The 15803-nt window shown below is 44.0% G+C and overlaps 1 protein-coding gene across 1 annotated transcript in view; it reads left to right on the plus strand.

The window, feature by feature from the left end:
• Positions 1 to 15803, plus strand: part of COL16A1 (collagen type XVI alpha 1 chain) — a 121230-nt gene that overhangs the window by 89194 nt on the left and 16233 nt on the right. The window contains exons 50-59 of the mRNA XM_089479163.1: positions 566 to 619; positions 1297 to 1350; positions 2620 to 2673; positions 4284 to 4328; positions 5086 to 5139; positions 8757 to 8792; positions 10711 to 10773; positions 13167 to 13238; positions 14451 to 14504; positions 15540 to 15584. Coding sequence (XP_089335289.1) covers positions 566 to 619; positions 1297 to 1350; positions 2620 to 2673; positions 4284 to 4328; positions 5086 to 5139; positions 8757 to 8792; positions 10711 to 10773; positions 13167 to 13238; positions 14451 to 14504; positions 15540 to 15584 — 531 coding nt within the window. The remainder of the gene's footprint in view (positions 1 to 565; positions 620 to 1296; positions 1351 to 2619; positions 2674 to 4283; positions 4329 to 5085; positions 5140 to 8756; positions 8793 to 10710; positions 10774 to 13166; positions 13239 to 14450; positions 14505 to 15539; positions 15585 to 15803) is intronic.

A 15803-nucleotide genomic window follows, 5' to 3' on the forward strand; every position in this document is an offset into this window, starting at 1 on the left:
ATTGTCCTTCAGGAGGACTTTTTGCAGGCTGTGGGGGGGGGGGGGGACCATTGCTAGTTCTTTTGCCATTTCTGGAAGAACTTTTGTGTGGGTGAGGTTAGGATGTGCGCACACGATCCCTCCACCATTCATTTCAAAGAACATCAAGGTAAGCCCGTGTGTCAGTGTGTCCATTCATACCCAGACCACACAAATCATTGTTATTGTGTTCAGATGTATTGCTGTAAGCACTTGACTCCTAAAACTTAGTTCTGTTCCCCGACTGATTAGATGCATATCCAATAAAGTCTTGATTGATTCATATTCTATAAATCCTCATATTTTTAAATGAAAAATCCAGCAGCAGAGAACTGTGAGCCAAATAATTACAGGACAAGAAAAGCTTTCCAAGCCAGGAGTAGGCCATTGAGGAAGCGATGCCATGTTGCCTCAGTTCAGCTCAACACTTATCTTTGTTCCCATTTCCATAAGCCATTCTCCATCCATCCCACCTCTAAATGCATTAACCTGAAGTGGGTGGGAGATGTGAAATACTTCCTTTGTGGCTTTTCTTTTCTTCCCAAAGGGTCTCCAGGGGGAACGTGGACCAGCTGGCTTTCCTGGATCCAAAGGAGAACCGGTGAGTAGTGGATCCAGACCCTAAGTCCCAGTTGAACCGCAAAGCATTCTAGTACCAAGGTTGAGAGCCTCAGGCCCTGGGGCTGAATCTGTCTCTCCTTGCAAACCAAACCGGCCTTTTGGGGTTCCCCAGATGGCCATGTCCTTTTCTCTGTGACACCAATGTTTGGTGCATTCCCAGACTGGCACATTTCTCTCCCTTATCACATTCTAAAAATTAGAAAAGTCTCTCCTATGACTTCGTCATGAGCTCTAAGCTAACATATGCCAGTATTTTTGGCTTCGCCCCATTGGTATTTGGCCTCACCCACCAGGGGAACGCAAACCCCAAGACCTTCTCTGAAATTAAAATCAGCCCTTGGATGCACTCAGGCTTTTTGGGTTAATTTTTTGACCTAAATTTCTAGACTTATACATGAGTATATACAGTAACTTATCTTGTGAAGTTTGAGGGACCCCTAGAACTTTTCCTTCCTAGAATAGTCACTGCCTGTTCTAGCATTAAAACCGCTGCAAATTTGAACAAAGTGATTAGGGTCGTCTGTAAAGAGACTATGAAACAAATCCTCCAACTTAACCTTGATTTCTAATGAGGTTCTGGCAGAGATAAACATTGATGCATATCTCGGGGCTTGGTTTGCAACTTTTGCCAATGATCTTTCTTTTTTCTTTTTGCAGGGTCCCCCCGGTCAGCCTGGATATCCCGGGACCATGGGTCCTCCTGGGCTACCTGTGAGTATGGCATGCAGAATGGAAAAGAAACTTAGTTGGGCACGATCCTTGCAGCAGAGATGATGGCAAAAGGGATAGGTCAAAATGTTCATCTTGGACTAGAATTTCCAGAATCTTCCAGCCAGCACAATTGGGAACCATTCTGGGAGCCATAGAGCCTGTACCGACTGGCACTTTGTGGCGGCTTGTAGGTGGAGCCAGGGTGCAGCATCCACACACTGGATGCCCTAGCCTCCCCCAGGGCACCATTTTGGTGTGCATCAGTCTACTAGGTGCGCGCCATGATGATGCAACTCCGGCATGCATCTAGACAATGCAGCACCGAAGGGGCGTCATTAAGCCACACCGCCACAGCTATGGCATTCCTTGGAGAGCGCAAAAAGGAGCTGCTCTTTGTGGAAGCAGCACCTTTTTGCACTCTCCGAAGGTTGGATCAGGGCTGCGTGCAGGTGTGGCGGCCACAATCCAGCCAGTAAAGGGATGGCTGCATGTCGCCCATCCATACAGCCCCATACTCCCCCAAGTTAGCTTTGTGCTTTAGTTTCCTGAAGCGATGGGATCTCTTCAAAGGTTGTGCTTCTCTCTTAAAAAGAGGCCTGCATCTGCTAACCACAGAAAACTATTGCCTGCTTCTAGACAAAATTTTATAGCTTTCTGGCCACTGTTCACATAGGCCACTATAAAACCAAAGACTTCCCCAGGGAAACCAGTTCAAGCGCATTCTTCTCGCCCAAAATCTTGCTCTCCAAAATTCCTATCCTTCACATTTGAATCTTTTTTTTTTTTTACAGCCTATCCTGTTAAAGCCCTTTTTGGAATACTTTAGGGATTTTTTATTCCTATTTTGAAGTAACAGGGTAACATAAATAAACTGGCCAAATGAGCATTTAGGATGAGCTTAGCCACAATTACATTTTTACTGTAGACTTTGTTTTTTGTCGTTCTTCTTCTCAACCCTATATATATATATATATATATATATATATATATATATAAAAAAGAATATGAAAATACAAATCTTTGGTTCTAAAGGCTGAACATCTGCCAAGCTTTATAGTTCTGGAAAGCTTTTTCAACTCTGGTCCAAAAGGTCTGGGCATGGGAAGAAAGGAAGGAAAATATGGCTGGCATTACTAAAAAGTAACACACACAAAAACCACAAGCTAACAAACGTTTGCTGCCATTAACTGTCCTGTTCCACTGATCCTGGGATCATCTCATAATAATCCCCCCTTTTTTTCTCTCTCTTATGTATTTGCTTACTACTAGGGCGCTAAAGGAGAAAGAGGATATGCGGGGCCAGCTGGAGAGAAAGGAGAATCGGTAAGTATCCACAGAAAGTGTATTTCTTTAAATACAATTAAAACAAACCTACCCACATAAGTGTTGGAGGCTCTTCTCTTGGGGTGTATCCACACTGTGCAATCATAACACTTCCATACCACTTGAAATGTCATGGCTCCATGCTGTCGAATCCTTGGATCTGTAGTTTCACGAAGGGCTTAGAATTCTGTGCCTGTTTTGTAGTTTAGGTGCAAAGTCTAAGTGGCTGCGGCCACACTGCAGAATTAATGCAGTTTGACACCACTTTAACTGCCCTGGCCTCCATCCTATGGAACTCTGAGACTGGTAGTTTGTGGCATCAGAACTCCCTGACAGAGAGGACGAAATGTCTCACAAAACTACAGATTCCAGAATTCCATAACATTGAACCGTGGCGGTAAACATGGTGCCAAACCACATTACTTCTGCAGCGTAGATGTAACCTCAGCCCTTCTTCAAATAGCAGGATTTCTTAGGATGGAGCCATGGTCATGAAGGTGGAATCAAACTGCTATAGTTAGGCTGTGTGAACACACTGAATCAAAAGACTACAATGGTTTAGTCCTGTCTACACCAGGATTGAAAAATCTGTGGCTGCACCATGGTTTCCAAGCAAAGTGCCCAGGCAAAGCTAAACCCCCATCATTGGAAAAATGGGGGGAAATTGCAAAACATTTCAGCCACTTAATAGAGAATTGCATCCTCCAGAAGCCTCTATGGGGGCACAATTCTCTATTTTAAGGCTACCAGGGACACAAAACAGCCATTGCAAGGGATGGGAGAAAACCTTACATATTTTGCAGTGTCAGAATGGAAGATCCTCCCCACCCCACTTCAAACCTCCCCAGGGGATCCAGTTCTCCATCTGGAGGCTATTTTTACTCTTTTACAACCTTACAAAAGAGAATTTCCTTTTCATCCAAGCCCAAATTTGGTCACTTTATGCCTTTAAATAATGGAAAGGATACTGTGCATATCCAAGGGGTCTGGAAGATGGGGCAGAATAGCCTGTGGCTGCCTCACTCCACTTCTCTCTTTGCTGTAAAGAGGAGTTTTCACTGCCTTGGCTGGAGCTGCTGGAGATTAAACCCGGAAATCGCTTGCACGCAACGAAAAACGTGCCATTCTGATACTGAGCTATGGCCTTCCCGCTAATGGGAGCGCAATAGGAAAATAAGAGTAGCGGTAATTACCATGCTTATTGCAATAACTATATTGCCTCCATGGATCTGAAGGCAGCTCACTATATCTATTCCGGGAGTCATTAAAGAAAAACCCCTAAAGCAGTCCTAGGAATTGTTAGTTAGCCTTTCCTAACTGGGAGTTCTTATTGATGAGAGAGGCTGCAAGGAAATGTGTTTTCGAAAAGAACATCAGCTTGTCTTTGTGCGTATGCTGAACCCGCATCTGTATCCTAGGTACATCTCCCTTTCCAGTTTTTGTTGTTGTTAGTTGCTGTCAAGTCCAAATGGGTTGGAGCTTCTGAAAGTCAAAGTCAAAAAAACTTGGAGGACCAAAGTTTGGGAATGAGTGCTTTAGGGCATTTAAGCTGTCCTTTCCAGGAATGCTGTCCTCTAAATATCTCCCTTCTCTTCCCTTTATCTCTGAAGGGTCCTCCAGGTTTGGATGGTCCTGCAGGTCCAATGGGGCCAGCGGTAAGTTCCCAGCCAAGTTGCATGATACAAAGTCCCTAACTACACTTTTGGCCACTGGAGAGAACTGAGTCTATGGACTTTATCACACGGGGGAAATTGAAAGGTTAACCATAGGTTAATCCGGAGTCCTTCGAGATATTTCCCGTAATTTCGCAAAAGATTTTCAAACGACGTCACACACAAACAGAACGCAATCCGAATGCAATCGTGAGACATCCCAGGAATAGCTAAATTTGGAAAAATATCGAATTTATAAATCCTTTTCTACTGCGAATTCACAGTCAGTTAGCATTTGCGTTAGTATGAAATGCATTTCCAGACATGGGATCCTGTCCACGCTGTGCATGCCCAAACATGCCAATTTGAAATCAAGAAACCAATGGGTTTCACCAATGTGATGAGTTCATTTGCATTCGCACTGCTTTCTCTTTTGGATGGATGCTGTGTGATAAGCTACAACATAATTTCTTGCATTTTCAGATTCCCCCGTTTCTTCTTCATTCGGGACAGTAATACATTCCTCTGTGTGAAAAAAAGTCCTTTGTAAATTTAGTTCCCACAGGCAGGAATGGATAAAGGATCAGTTTTCTAGGTGGAGACCCATCCTGCCATCAAATGAGCCTCCACCAACAGTCTGAAAGCATTACAACCAAGAGTGACATTAACTGTCAGAATGAATGTAATGCCTGCAGTCAGTTCATGACAGCTGTAGGAAATGAGCTTGACCCACCTCACTTTTATTCTCTTTTTTGTGTAGGGTCCAAGGGGAGAGAGAGGCACTCCAGGTTCTGCGGGAGAAAAAGGCGACCAGGTGAGAGATGCATCCTCCTTCGGCGCATAGGAGGGTCCTTAGACTTTAGGAAGAAACACAAGAAGTTGGTTCAGATCATGAGTGTGTTGACAATTTGCACCACTGCCCAGAAACTGTGCCATTCCCATTTCTATGCGTTGGTGGATTGTGCCATTTCTGGACACAATTCAAAGTGCTGGTTTTGACCTAGAATGGCTTAGGTCCAGGTTATCTGAAGAACTTTATCTTCCTTTTATGACTCCATTAGAGCTCTAAGAGCATCTGGAGAGGTCCTTCTCTCTTTTCCACTGCCATCTCAGGCTCATTTTGGTAGAAACAAGGGAGACAGGGCCTTTTCAGTGGCTGCTTCCAGGCTTTGGAAATCCCTCCCTAGCGAAGCCTGCTTGGCCCCATCCCTGCTCTCCTTTCGGCAGCAAGGCAAAACATTTTGTGCCATTGGGTTTTTTCATACTGATGAGGACTGGGCTTTTTAATGCTGTGCAATTCAAATTTTAAAGTTTGTTTGTCTTTTTTTGCCCCCCAAACCCCCAGAGCTTTAGGGTCGCCATAAGTTGGAAATGACTTAAAGGCACACAACAACAGAAACAATTGATGATGATGATGATGATGATGATGATGATGATGATGATGATAGAGTCTTGATGATGATGATGATGATGATGATGATGATGATGATGATGATGATGATGATAGAGTCTTGTGGTTTATGCTGGCATAACCCCCTACCCCATTTATGCTAACATAGGTAAAAAATATGGTGGAAGGAGATACTCTATACCTCCTTACACAACATTGTTAACCCAGATATGCTTCTAATGTTAAAAAGTCGGTGTAATCAGGTGTCTAATAGCTGCCTTGGATTAGCCTCATTCTTTGTGAAATTGGTGCAAAAACCATTTACACATGCAAGGATTTTCAAACCTTGCCACCATCTTACCAACCAGGAGGAAAAAAATGGCAGTTTCTCAGTTTCATACACAAGGACGAGACAAGAGAGGATTAACATATTTAGCACCTGCTTAGACACATCCATGCATACATAAGCTCTGCTCTGCTCTGTAATTCCAAGTATTGGAGCACAACTATAGCAGCCAGGGGAAGACACTCCGAACATACTCAGAGGTACTTCAGAAACAGAGCACAGAATGTTTCTTTAATGGAGGAATGGGCAAAGTGAAGCATTGGTGTCATGTGTTGCCTCCTCCAAGGATGGTTTTGTGGCCTTCAACACCAAAACAAGGAGAGCAAACAGCTGTTTTCTTAAACTTCCTGGTGCAATGCCTCTTTTTTAAAATGGATTTCAAGGCCTCCCTGTAATTTACATTTTTAAAAAGCCCATTTTTGAGAACTAAAAGTGGACTTCCAGGCAATTTTGAGGGGTTGTTTTATGGAAACCAGTGTGGTGTAGGCCAGGGTTCGAACCCATGTTGATCTTTGGAAACCCACTGGGTGACCTTGAGTAAGTCACACTTTCTCAGCCTCAGAGGATGGCAATGGCAAACCCCCTCTGAACAAATCTAGCCAAGGAAACCTCATGATAGTTTGAATTGGTTCAAATGACCCTGGTTCCCACTTAAATTGAATCGCTGAAGCGGTTCGGTGAGGGGGGGGCATGCACCAGACCCATGTAACCGGCATCTTTTCAATGCCGTTTTTTCCCCCGTGTTTTTGGATAAATCGATTCCATGCAAGTGTGAACCAGATGCAGATCGGAATCGATTTAAACGTGTCCTTCGGCTGGCTGGAGCGGGTCCATTTTGAATCAAGTTGTGCACGAACATGAACCACAAGTGGATTATTTTAGAGGGAGGGAAATGCGATCGAGGCAAATGTAGTGGGAACCACACTCCGCGGTCGAATCAATCTGTCGATTCAGATCGCACACTGATTTATCCATACAAGAATGGGGCTTCCAGTTGTGTCTTCCTGCCTGGCAGAATAGGGTTGGATTGGGTGTCTCTTCGGAGTTCCTTCCAACTCTAGGATCCTATGATTTACTGTTAAACCTTGGCATCCTGTTACTTTTGGGGAGGGGAATAGGGTTGGGCAGCGGTGACCGATCACCCAAGCGCCTTGCTTTTTCTTATTTGCCACCCTCCTGCTGAGAGAGAGACAATGCCCCACTGTTCATCCTTCCTGCCCTGTTCTCTTTTACCTCTGAAAAATAATTGATAGCAGATATCTGTGGCAAGCCTTTTCTTAATCCCTAACAAGTCTGATTCTCAGTGTGTGACTGATGGAAAGCCAGAAGGAAGAAGGTTTCTACTCCATACAAACAAAATCTTTCTTTCTCTCTCTCTCTGAGTGAAAAAAGACCCACCTGCATTAATATTTATTTTTCTGTTATTTATTCATTAAAAATGTATCTCGTCTCCCCATAAAGCCGTCCAAGGCAGCTAACACCATTAAAATGACATAAAACGCAAAATGCGACGTATAATGACAAGAACCCCAGGCAGCAGATAGAAATCACTAAAAGCAGGACAATTTAAGAGACTCTCAAGGAAACAAAAACACAACGCAGCCCTTCCGATTGTCCTGAATTTCATCCCCTCCGTCGTCTTCTCCACCCCCGGCGAGGAAAAATTGCGCCAGCCTAATAAACACAGTTGGCAAGTCAAAATTAAGTACAGATTCAATGCAGCGGGTTATTTGTCACTTCAGATCCAAGGAGTACCTCTTTAAAATACTTTGCAGCAAACCTATGAAGAGGGCTAGGGCCTTACAAATGTGTTGGAGTGCAACTCCCATCACTCCTCGCCATTGGCTAGACTGGCTTCGAGCATGCTGGGACTTGCATACCGAATAGGTCCATAGGGTCACTGAGATGTTGTGGACCTTTTGGGGGGAGGGAATGTGTTTTTTATTAGAGAAATTAAGGCGAGTTAGGGTTGTGTATAGTATATTGTCAAAGCTTGGGAGGGGTGAGAATATGGAAAGTTGGAAGTGAGTCATGGACCTGATTCCCATTATGTTTTAAACTGAATCATAGAATCATAGAATCATAGAGTTGGAAGAGACCACAAGGGCCATCCAGTCCAACCCCCTGCCATGCAGGAAATCACAGTCAAAGCATCCCCGACAGATGGCCATCCAGCCTCTGCTTGAAGACCTCCAAGGAGGGAGACTCCACAAATCTGGTTCCCACTTGAATCAATTAGCTGAAGCGATTCAGAGAGGGGGGGCACGCGCCAGACCCGTTTAACCCACGTCTTTTTGACACTGATGTTTTCCGCATCTATTTGGATAAATTGATCCCGCGCAAGTGTGAACCAGATGCAGATCGGAATCCATTCAAATTTGCCCTTTGGCCGGCTGTAGCTGGTCCATTTTGAACCGATTCATTCGTGAATGTGAACCGCAAGTGGGTTATCTTACAGGGGGAAAATGCAATTGGGGCAAATGTAGTGGGAATCACACTCCGCTGTCGAATCGATCCATCGATTCAGATCGCAAACCGCTTTTGTTGTAAGTGGGAATGAAGCCTTAGATGGTTTTGTGCCAATATCCTCATGCTTATATTCCCCTCTGCTCTGTTTGAGAGTATTTCCCCCACTCCACTATAACTTTGCTTGCAAACTGAGCTGCATTTTGATCTGTACTCCTTTTATTCCCAGGGATTTCAAGGCCAGCCTGGTTTCCCCGGACCACCAGTAAGTACCGCACTGCATCCCAAAGGAGTTTTGAGATGCTGGTGCAATGTGAATTCATTTCTTGAGTAGCGCAGGTGGAGGAGGAGGTTTGAGTGAGTAGAAAAGGAAGCCTCACATAAAGGCAAGAGATACCAAGATGCAAGTCTCGCCTCTCCAGGGGATTTGGAAGAGGTTTGGGGGTTATCTTTGACAGAGCAGCCTCTGAAAAAAAGAAATCAGATTGAGAAGGAAGGTTCTTTTAGCCTCCTTTTCAGGGAAGCAATAAAGGTGCGCGGAAAATAAATAATCTCGGCTTTTGTCTGATTATTACAGAAGGATTTTGCCTGGCTGGGAGGTTTTCGGGAAGAGATGAAAAGCTTAGTAGAGAAGGCCTCTGAAGGAGGTTTTGAACGATGTGTTGGAGAGGGAAGGAAAAAAAGAATGACCCCAAAGCTGCTTTCTTTACCACTCCCTTGTAATACAGGAATTGAAGAGATCTTCCAGGAAACTAACATGGCATGAGCTTTAAGCAAACTGGAGCTATCTGTGCCTTTTCAGAAGCGAGTTGCCAAGGCCGAGTTCTCTCTGTCTGCATGCAACTCAACACAAGGGATTCTTCGCTTCTGGAAAAGAAAAAATATATATCTGAGTGATAGATAAGCAGGTTTCTGTTCCTTATGGCTGCAAAGATACGCTTGAAAACATACAGGCAGATTGAGAGGAATACAGGCAGGGTTTTTATCCATACCCTGCATTGCTCTTATCCCCACCCTGTGCCTTGCAGAAGGGAAATTATGCACATTTATTTTAGTCTGTGTAATTCTGACATGCGGCAGGACTCGGCTTTTTCTCATATACAGGATTCGGAGACATCGAACTTCTTGCTTTGCACATAAATAGCTGCTAAGAGAAGCCTGGGGTCTTTCTTCTCGGCCTTGCATGGAAGTTGAAATAGCTGTGAAAGAATGGTCATGTTTGGCAAAAACCTGAAGATAACTGTTCAAAATGTTTCCATCGTTTCACAGCTATTCCCTCTTTGACCTCCCCCCATCTGTTACCTATAGTTACCTATTGTAGTTATCTATAGTTACCTGTATGTAACTGTAAAGCAAGCTATGGTGTGGAGGTTTAGATGTTGGACTAGAACTTGGGAAGAGATGGATTCGGATCCCTGTTCAGCCACGAAAAACCACTGCCTGACTTTGTGCAAATCCATATCCTCCAATTGCCCCAGTTTGTTAGGAACCATCCCAATTGTCCCTTTGCCGTCCCACTTTTTCAGCTACTTTTAAAGCGTCCCAGTTTCTTTTGCCTTTTCCAACTTTCCACCTTTGTCCTCAGCTTACTTCCATAGCTGTCAACTGAGTTCAAAGTGCAGGAGTAGGCTGCATCTGCACTGTAGGAATAAAGCAGTTTGACACTACTTTAAGTGCCACGGCTCCATCTGACAGTTTGTAGTTTGAGGAATCCCCGGCGCTTTAGGGCCGAGAAGGCTAAAAACCTTGTAGAACTATAATGCCCAAGATTCCATAATATTGGAACTACAGCACTTAAAGTGGTGTCAAACTACATTATTCCTCCAGTGCAGACGCACCCATAGTTTGCTTTCAGTTAACTCTGCAAGGAGGACAGAATTTTGTCCTTCCCAAGTGAAATGTTGAAGGGTCTCCAAAAAGGGGGGGGGGGGGGCTTTAGAAAAGCATGGAGGTAAAGAAAAGGGCAAGATTGCCTCCTATACTCTCAAGTGTGATGTTGGCACACATATGAAGTTAAAGAAAGGAGACGGCAATAAAGGAATTCCAAAAACGGAGGGGTCTTTTGGGGCTCCAAAGAAGCTTGGGGGCCATAGATGGCCCGTTTTACCAACTCTGGTTCTAAAGCCAATTGACTTAGACTGTATAAAGCCATATCTTATTATTGTTGTGTTTTTTGTTTTTAGGGGCCTCCCGGCTTCCCAGGCAAAGCGGGGACACCTGGGCCTCCAGGTCCTCAGGCAGAAAAGGTGAGCAAGATCACTCAGATATTCAGGGAGGGAGGAAACAAATGAATCCTCTTTTTGTCCCCATGGGAGGGAAGAACAGGAGGTGGATGTGAAGTCGAAGGCTTTCATGGCCAGCATCCATAGTTTTTTGTGGGTTTTTCAGGCTATGCGGCCATGTTCTAGAAGAGTTTTATTCCTGACGTTTCGCCAGCATCTGTGGCTGGCATCTTCAGAAAACTTGCAAACTTTCTCGGAAGATGCCAACCACAGATGCTGGCGAAATGTCAGGAATAAACAGTACTAGAACATGGTCACATGGCCCGAAAAACCCACAAAAAACTAAGGAGGTGGATGGTCTGTGTTACGGGTTTTGCAAACCACACAGGGAACAAAAACCTGTGGCCTTCTGGACCATGAGAACAGATGGAATATAAGATCTGAACTGGAAGAATTGGCAAGGTGGAGTCTCCCAGATCCTCTCGACAACATACAACTCCTATAGCGCTCTATAAATAAGTGTTAATAATAACATACCCTCCAGTGTGTCCCAATTTGACAGAGGCAGCTACCCTGCCTCTCCAATGAGATTGAGGCAGCTTACAACAATATTAAAAAGCATTAAAATACAATAAAATACAATGCCCCATAAACCCACCCACCATAACCAGTAAATCACAACAATCATCCCAGTACCATCCCTTCTTTCTCCCATCCTAACAATGTAAGATGTAGACCGTCATTCTTTATACATAATTTATACTTGGCCATCATTTTAATTATTTTTATATCCCTGCTCCTTGGTTTCCAACATTAGGAGAAATGCCCCTCTATACATATCAAGTGGAAATGGAGCAAACCAAAGAAATTTTGCCCACCGATGCTTGAACATCCTGCTTTTTTCTTTTGGCAAAGACAGCCTTGGTGGTTAAAGAGTAACCTGGCGAACCAAGGACAGGTGTATGTGTGTTAAGAGGATTTTGGAAGAAGGGCTTGTTTGCTCAACCACAAAAGTCTCATACAGCTCTAGGCAAGACATGTCGGCTTCCAAAAGGCAGTTTGTCTCTCCTTTCCTTGCATCCTTAGTCACCGTGGAACTATTTTCATGGATGGTGGTCAGGGCAAAAGGGCCACCTATAGATTACCTTGTCTGAAGCCACCTCAACTGCTGCATTGTTGATTCTAATGGAAAGTAGCTATTGAATTGCAGTGGGGAAGAGCTAAAGGCAGCAGAAAGCAGGGGAAATGGAAAGCAATTGTGTCTACTCTAGACTTAGACATGGCCTCTGCTGACATCTGCTGCTCATCGCCAGGGCTACATTCCCAAAGATTTTGTGATATTACTGTGGACAAGGTGGAGAGATCTTAAGAGAGAATGGTAGTTTTGGTACTGTGAATTGCCATCATTTTCAACGTAAGGGGATTCTACAAATAGGATACCTCCAAGGGACCCTGTCTTGCTCAGGTCTTGCAAATTCAGGGCAGCCACAGCTTCCGTAGTGGCGTCTATCCACCTGTGTTGCGCTCTTCCCCTTTTACTGTTGTTTTTGTTGTTATTTATTGTTACTGTTCATTTCTATACAAGTACAATTGCCTCCAGGTTATGTATATAAAGTGTATATGAAGCATAAATGAATTTCATGTGTGGGTTTGGGTCCCATCTCCAAGAGATGCCTCATTATGTATATGCAAAGTATTCCAAAACCCAAAAGCAAATTAAATTAAATTAAAAATCCAAAATTGAAAGCACTTCTGATCCCAAGCATTTCCAATAAGGGAGACTCAACCTGCACAGATTCGACATATAATAATGTCACAAACAGTGTGGTGTCTTGGTTAAAATGAGCTAGGAGCCCACCTAGTGAGAATATTTGTGTGTAAGCCCTTGTATCAGCAAGGAAAAAAATCTGCTTTTCTGTGCGAGCTCAAGCAGATCTTGGCTTCTGAATCTGGACTCAGCTGGTGCACATCTGTATCAACACCTGTTCAACATCTGCAATAGTACGTTGCACAGACTTCTGGTGCTCAGCTGGAGCAACCAATCTGGAAGATACGTAAGGCTGATTCGTATTGGGATTCCCAACAAGAGTCGACCCATGAAATCAATGGGGTTTAAACATGTGTTAAGTCAATGCCCAACAATGGATTCTGTAGGATGGAGCCCATGCCAGTTTAAGTGGTGTCACACCACATTATTCCTACAGTGCAGATGTGCCCATAGTCTAGTCAGAGGAAAAGAAGAGGAACATGGATGCATTTCTGATACCTCCCTTTGGTCTTTCTTCCAGATCTATCCAGTGGCCAAGCCCTTTTATTGCCCCACTCTCTCTTTTGTCTCAGTTCTCTCTGCCCTTCTTTCTCCATATTCGTGGCAGTCTGCAGTAGTTTAAACATGTTGCGTTTGTTTGTGTTTGCAGGGTAGCGAAGGGATGCGTGGCGCTCCAGGGATGAGTGGTCCACCAGGGCCTCCAGGACCTCCTGGCATGCAAGTAGGTCTACTTATGAGGAGCCCAGTGGTCACAGTCATTTGGAGAATCCTAAATGGAAAATCAGAGATGGCTTAGGCAAGATAATAAGTACGCTGTAGAAAAAGACCCCAACAACACAAGGACTCCCTTTTACGGCACTTATATTTTCATCCCGTCTTTTGGCCTGAGGTCTATATCTGGCCCTTTAGGGAGTCCTTAGGACACTCCCTCCAACCCCAAGGCCTTGGTAAACATGCCCCAATTTTTGTTCTGTTAAAAATGTTAGTTTGGGGGCAATATTCACCTTTTTGAATGTCGTAAACCCATGTTATAATGTAGGTAACTCTCATTGATTCAATGGATCTAATCCAATCATCACCAATGACAAGACTGAGTGCTTTGCATGTTAAATAAAGAACCCTTTGCAAGGCTTTTACATGCTATTTCAGGGGGCTCGCTATCCCAAAATAGCTTAAACGCCAACCCCAAATGTTCAGGAATGTGACTGCAACTGATGCATTGTCACTTCTGGTTGTCACAGATGATGACTATGGTGATGCTCTCTCTAGCTCAAGATAATCTGCAAATAAAATGATGTTTCTGGACTGGCATTTCCTAGCCGTTCTAGCTAGCAAAACCAGGGCCGAGGACTGATGATAGCTACAGTCCGACAACAACATGAGTGCCCCACAAAACATATCTGTGACATAGGCTGATAAATCCCTTCCAATCTCCATAGGAAAATAGCTTCTAAAGATGGTGTGGCACTTGTAACTATGGCTTGCCTGTTCTGGTATCAAACCACATTGAATGTAGCACAGACCAGAGTTTGCAAGACGACTTTAGATCATGTTTTCTGCTTTTGGGTTTTCCTGCCTTTTTCAAATTGCAGTATGTGTTCTCAGGTAACCGTGCCATGATGACTTGACATGATACATGAATGAAGATAGTTTTTACAAAATGTTAATTCTAGTGTGCAGGATGTATCCTGCAAAGCCAACCGGTGACAGTGGAGCGATGAATCTGCTATGGGCTCCAGATATCTTTAAAAGAGCTATTCAGGGTGCCAAATCTTTTTAAACAATAGAGTTTGGCATCTTGGACAGCTCCTTTAAAGCTATCCAAAACCCAGAGTTGGTACACTGTCCAAATGGCATAAACGCCACTGGTCACCACTGGTTTCACAAGGTGGCACAAAGAACGTATGCTCATCTAATTTGAATTTATTTCTAGGGCCCACCCGGTTTGGACGGCTTAGATGGAAAGGATGGAAAACCAGGTATACGGGTAAGAATGTGAATCACTGAAGTGCTGTGGTTTCTTCCCCTATAACCTCTTTCCCACCATCATCAAAAAATGAAAGAGAGAGAGAAAGAGAGAGATTGAAAGAGAAAACAGATAGATTACATTATGTCTTGCAAGTTCTTCAGAGACTACTTCAAAAGATGGTGGACTCCTTTCCTTCACTGAAGGCTGTTAAACAAAGATTCAGTGGCAACTTTTCAGCATGGGACTAGATGGACCTTCCAACTCTATGATTCCTTGCAGTCCACTTTGCTTGTGATCTATCCTTATTAGTATCAATAAAGGCCTTGAAAGTAAAAGGGCCATTACTGCCATGAGACTCAAGAAGAAGTGGTAAATATGGCTGCCATGTGATGAATCTGCTCCAGGTTTTGGCGAGGCTTGAAGGAATTATCCATGGTGCTGCATCTGTTTCGCACCTTGGATAGTTCCTTTATAGCCTGGAGTGGATTCACTGGTCTCATTCCCACTTACAAATAAGTCAGTTTGCAATCGGAATCGATGGATTGATTCGACGGCAGAGCATGATTCACACCGCATTTGGCCCAATCACATTTTCTTGTTGTAAAATAACCCACTTCTCATTCATGTTGACCAATGATTCAATTCCAAAGGGATCCTCTTCAGCGAATGATTGTCTGATCACATCATAAAAAAAGAACCAATTCCAATCTGCATCCTGCTCACGCCTGCGCTGAATCGACATCGCAAAAGACACAGAAAAAATGAGCGTCAAAAAGAAGCAGGTTAAATGGGTCTAGCTCATGGCGCCCCCTCTCCAAACTGCTTCAACGATTCGGCTCAAAAGGGTCATTTAAACCATTTCAAACCAGTTTGCAAACCGGTTTAAAACGTAGTGGGAATGAGGCCACCGTATTACTGATAAGGGAGCCCCCAGTCACCACTCTGGTTTCATTTCTGGAGAAGAGAGTGGGCCCTTTTATCAGATGGCAAAGGGACTACAGATTTGTCTGGACTTCTTTCTCTAAGTAGAACTACTTCTCTGCTTTCCTCTAGGGTGATACGGGGCCTCCAGGAACCCCAGGAAGAATGGGACCTCCAGTGAGTAGTAGATCATTTGAAGCCATGGTGAACCTAGAGATAGCAGGACTCCTGCTCTGCAAACCCTTTCCTTACATTTACCTCCTCACTCACACTCCCCTTTCCACTGAACGACAGAGGTCTAAAGGTCTCTAGGTCTAAATAATACTTATGTATCTTCTTGCCTTATACTTGCATATCTTCTTGAGAAAGGATGAGATAAGGCATGGGGTTGGAGAT

Source organism: Sceloporus occidentalis, unplaced genomic scaffold (assembly GCF_023333645.1).
Source record: "Sceloporus occidentalis isolate IW3139 unplaced genomic scaffold, rSceOcc1.0.p SCAF_13, whole genome shotgun sequence".
Lineage (NCBI taxonomy): Eukaryota > Metazoa > Chordata > Lepidosauria > Squamata > Phrynosomatidae > Sceloporus > Sceloporus occidentalis.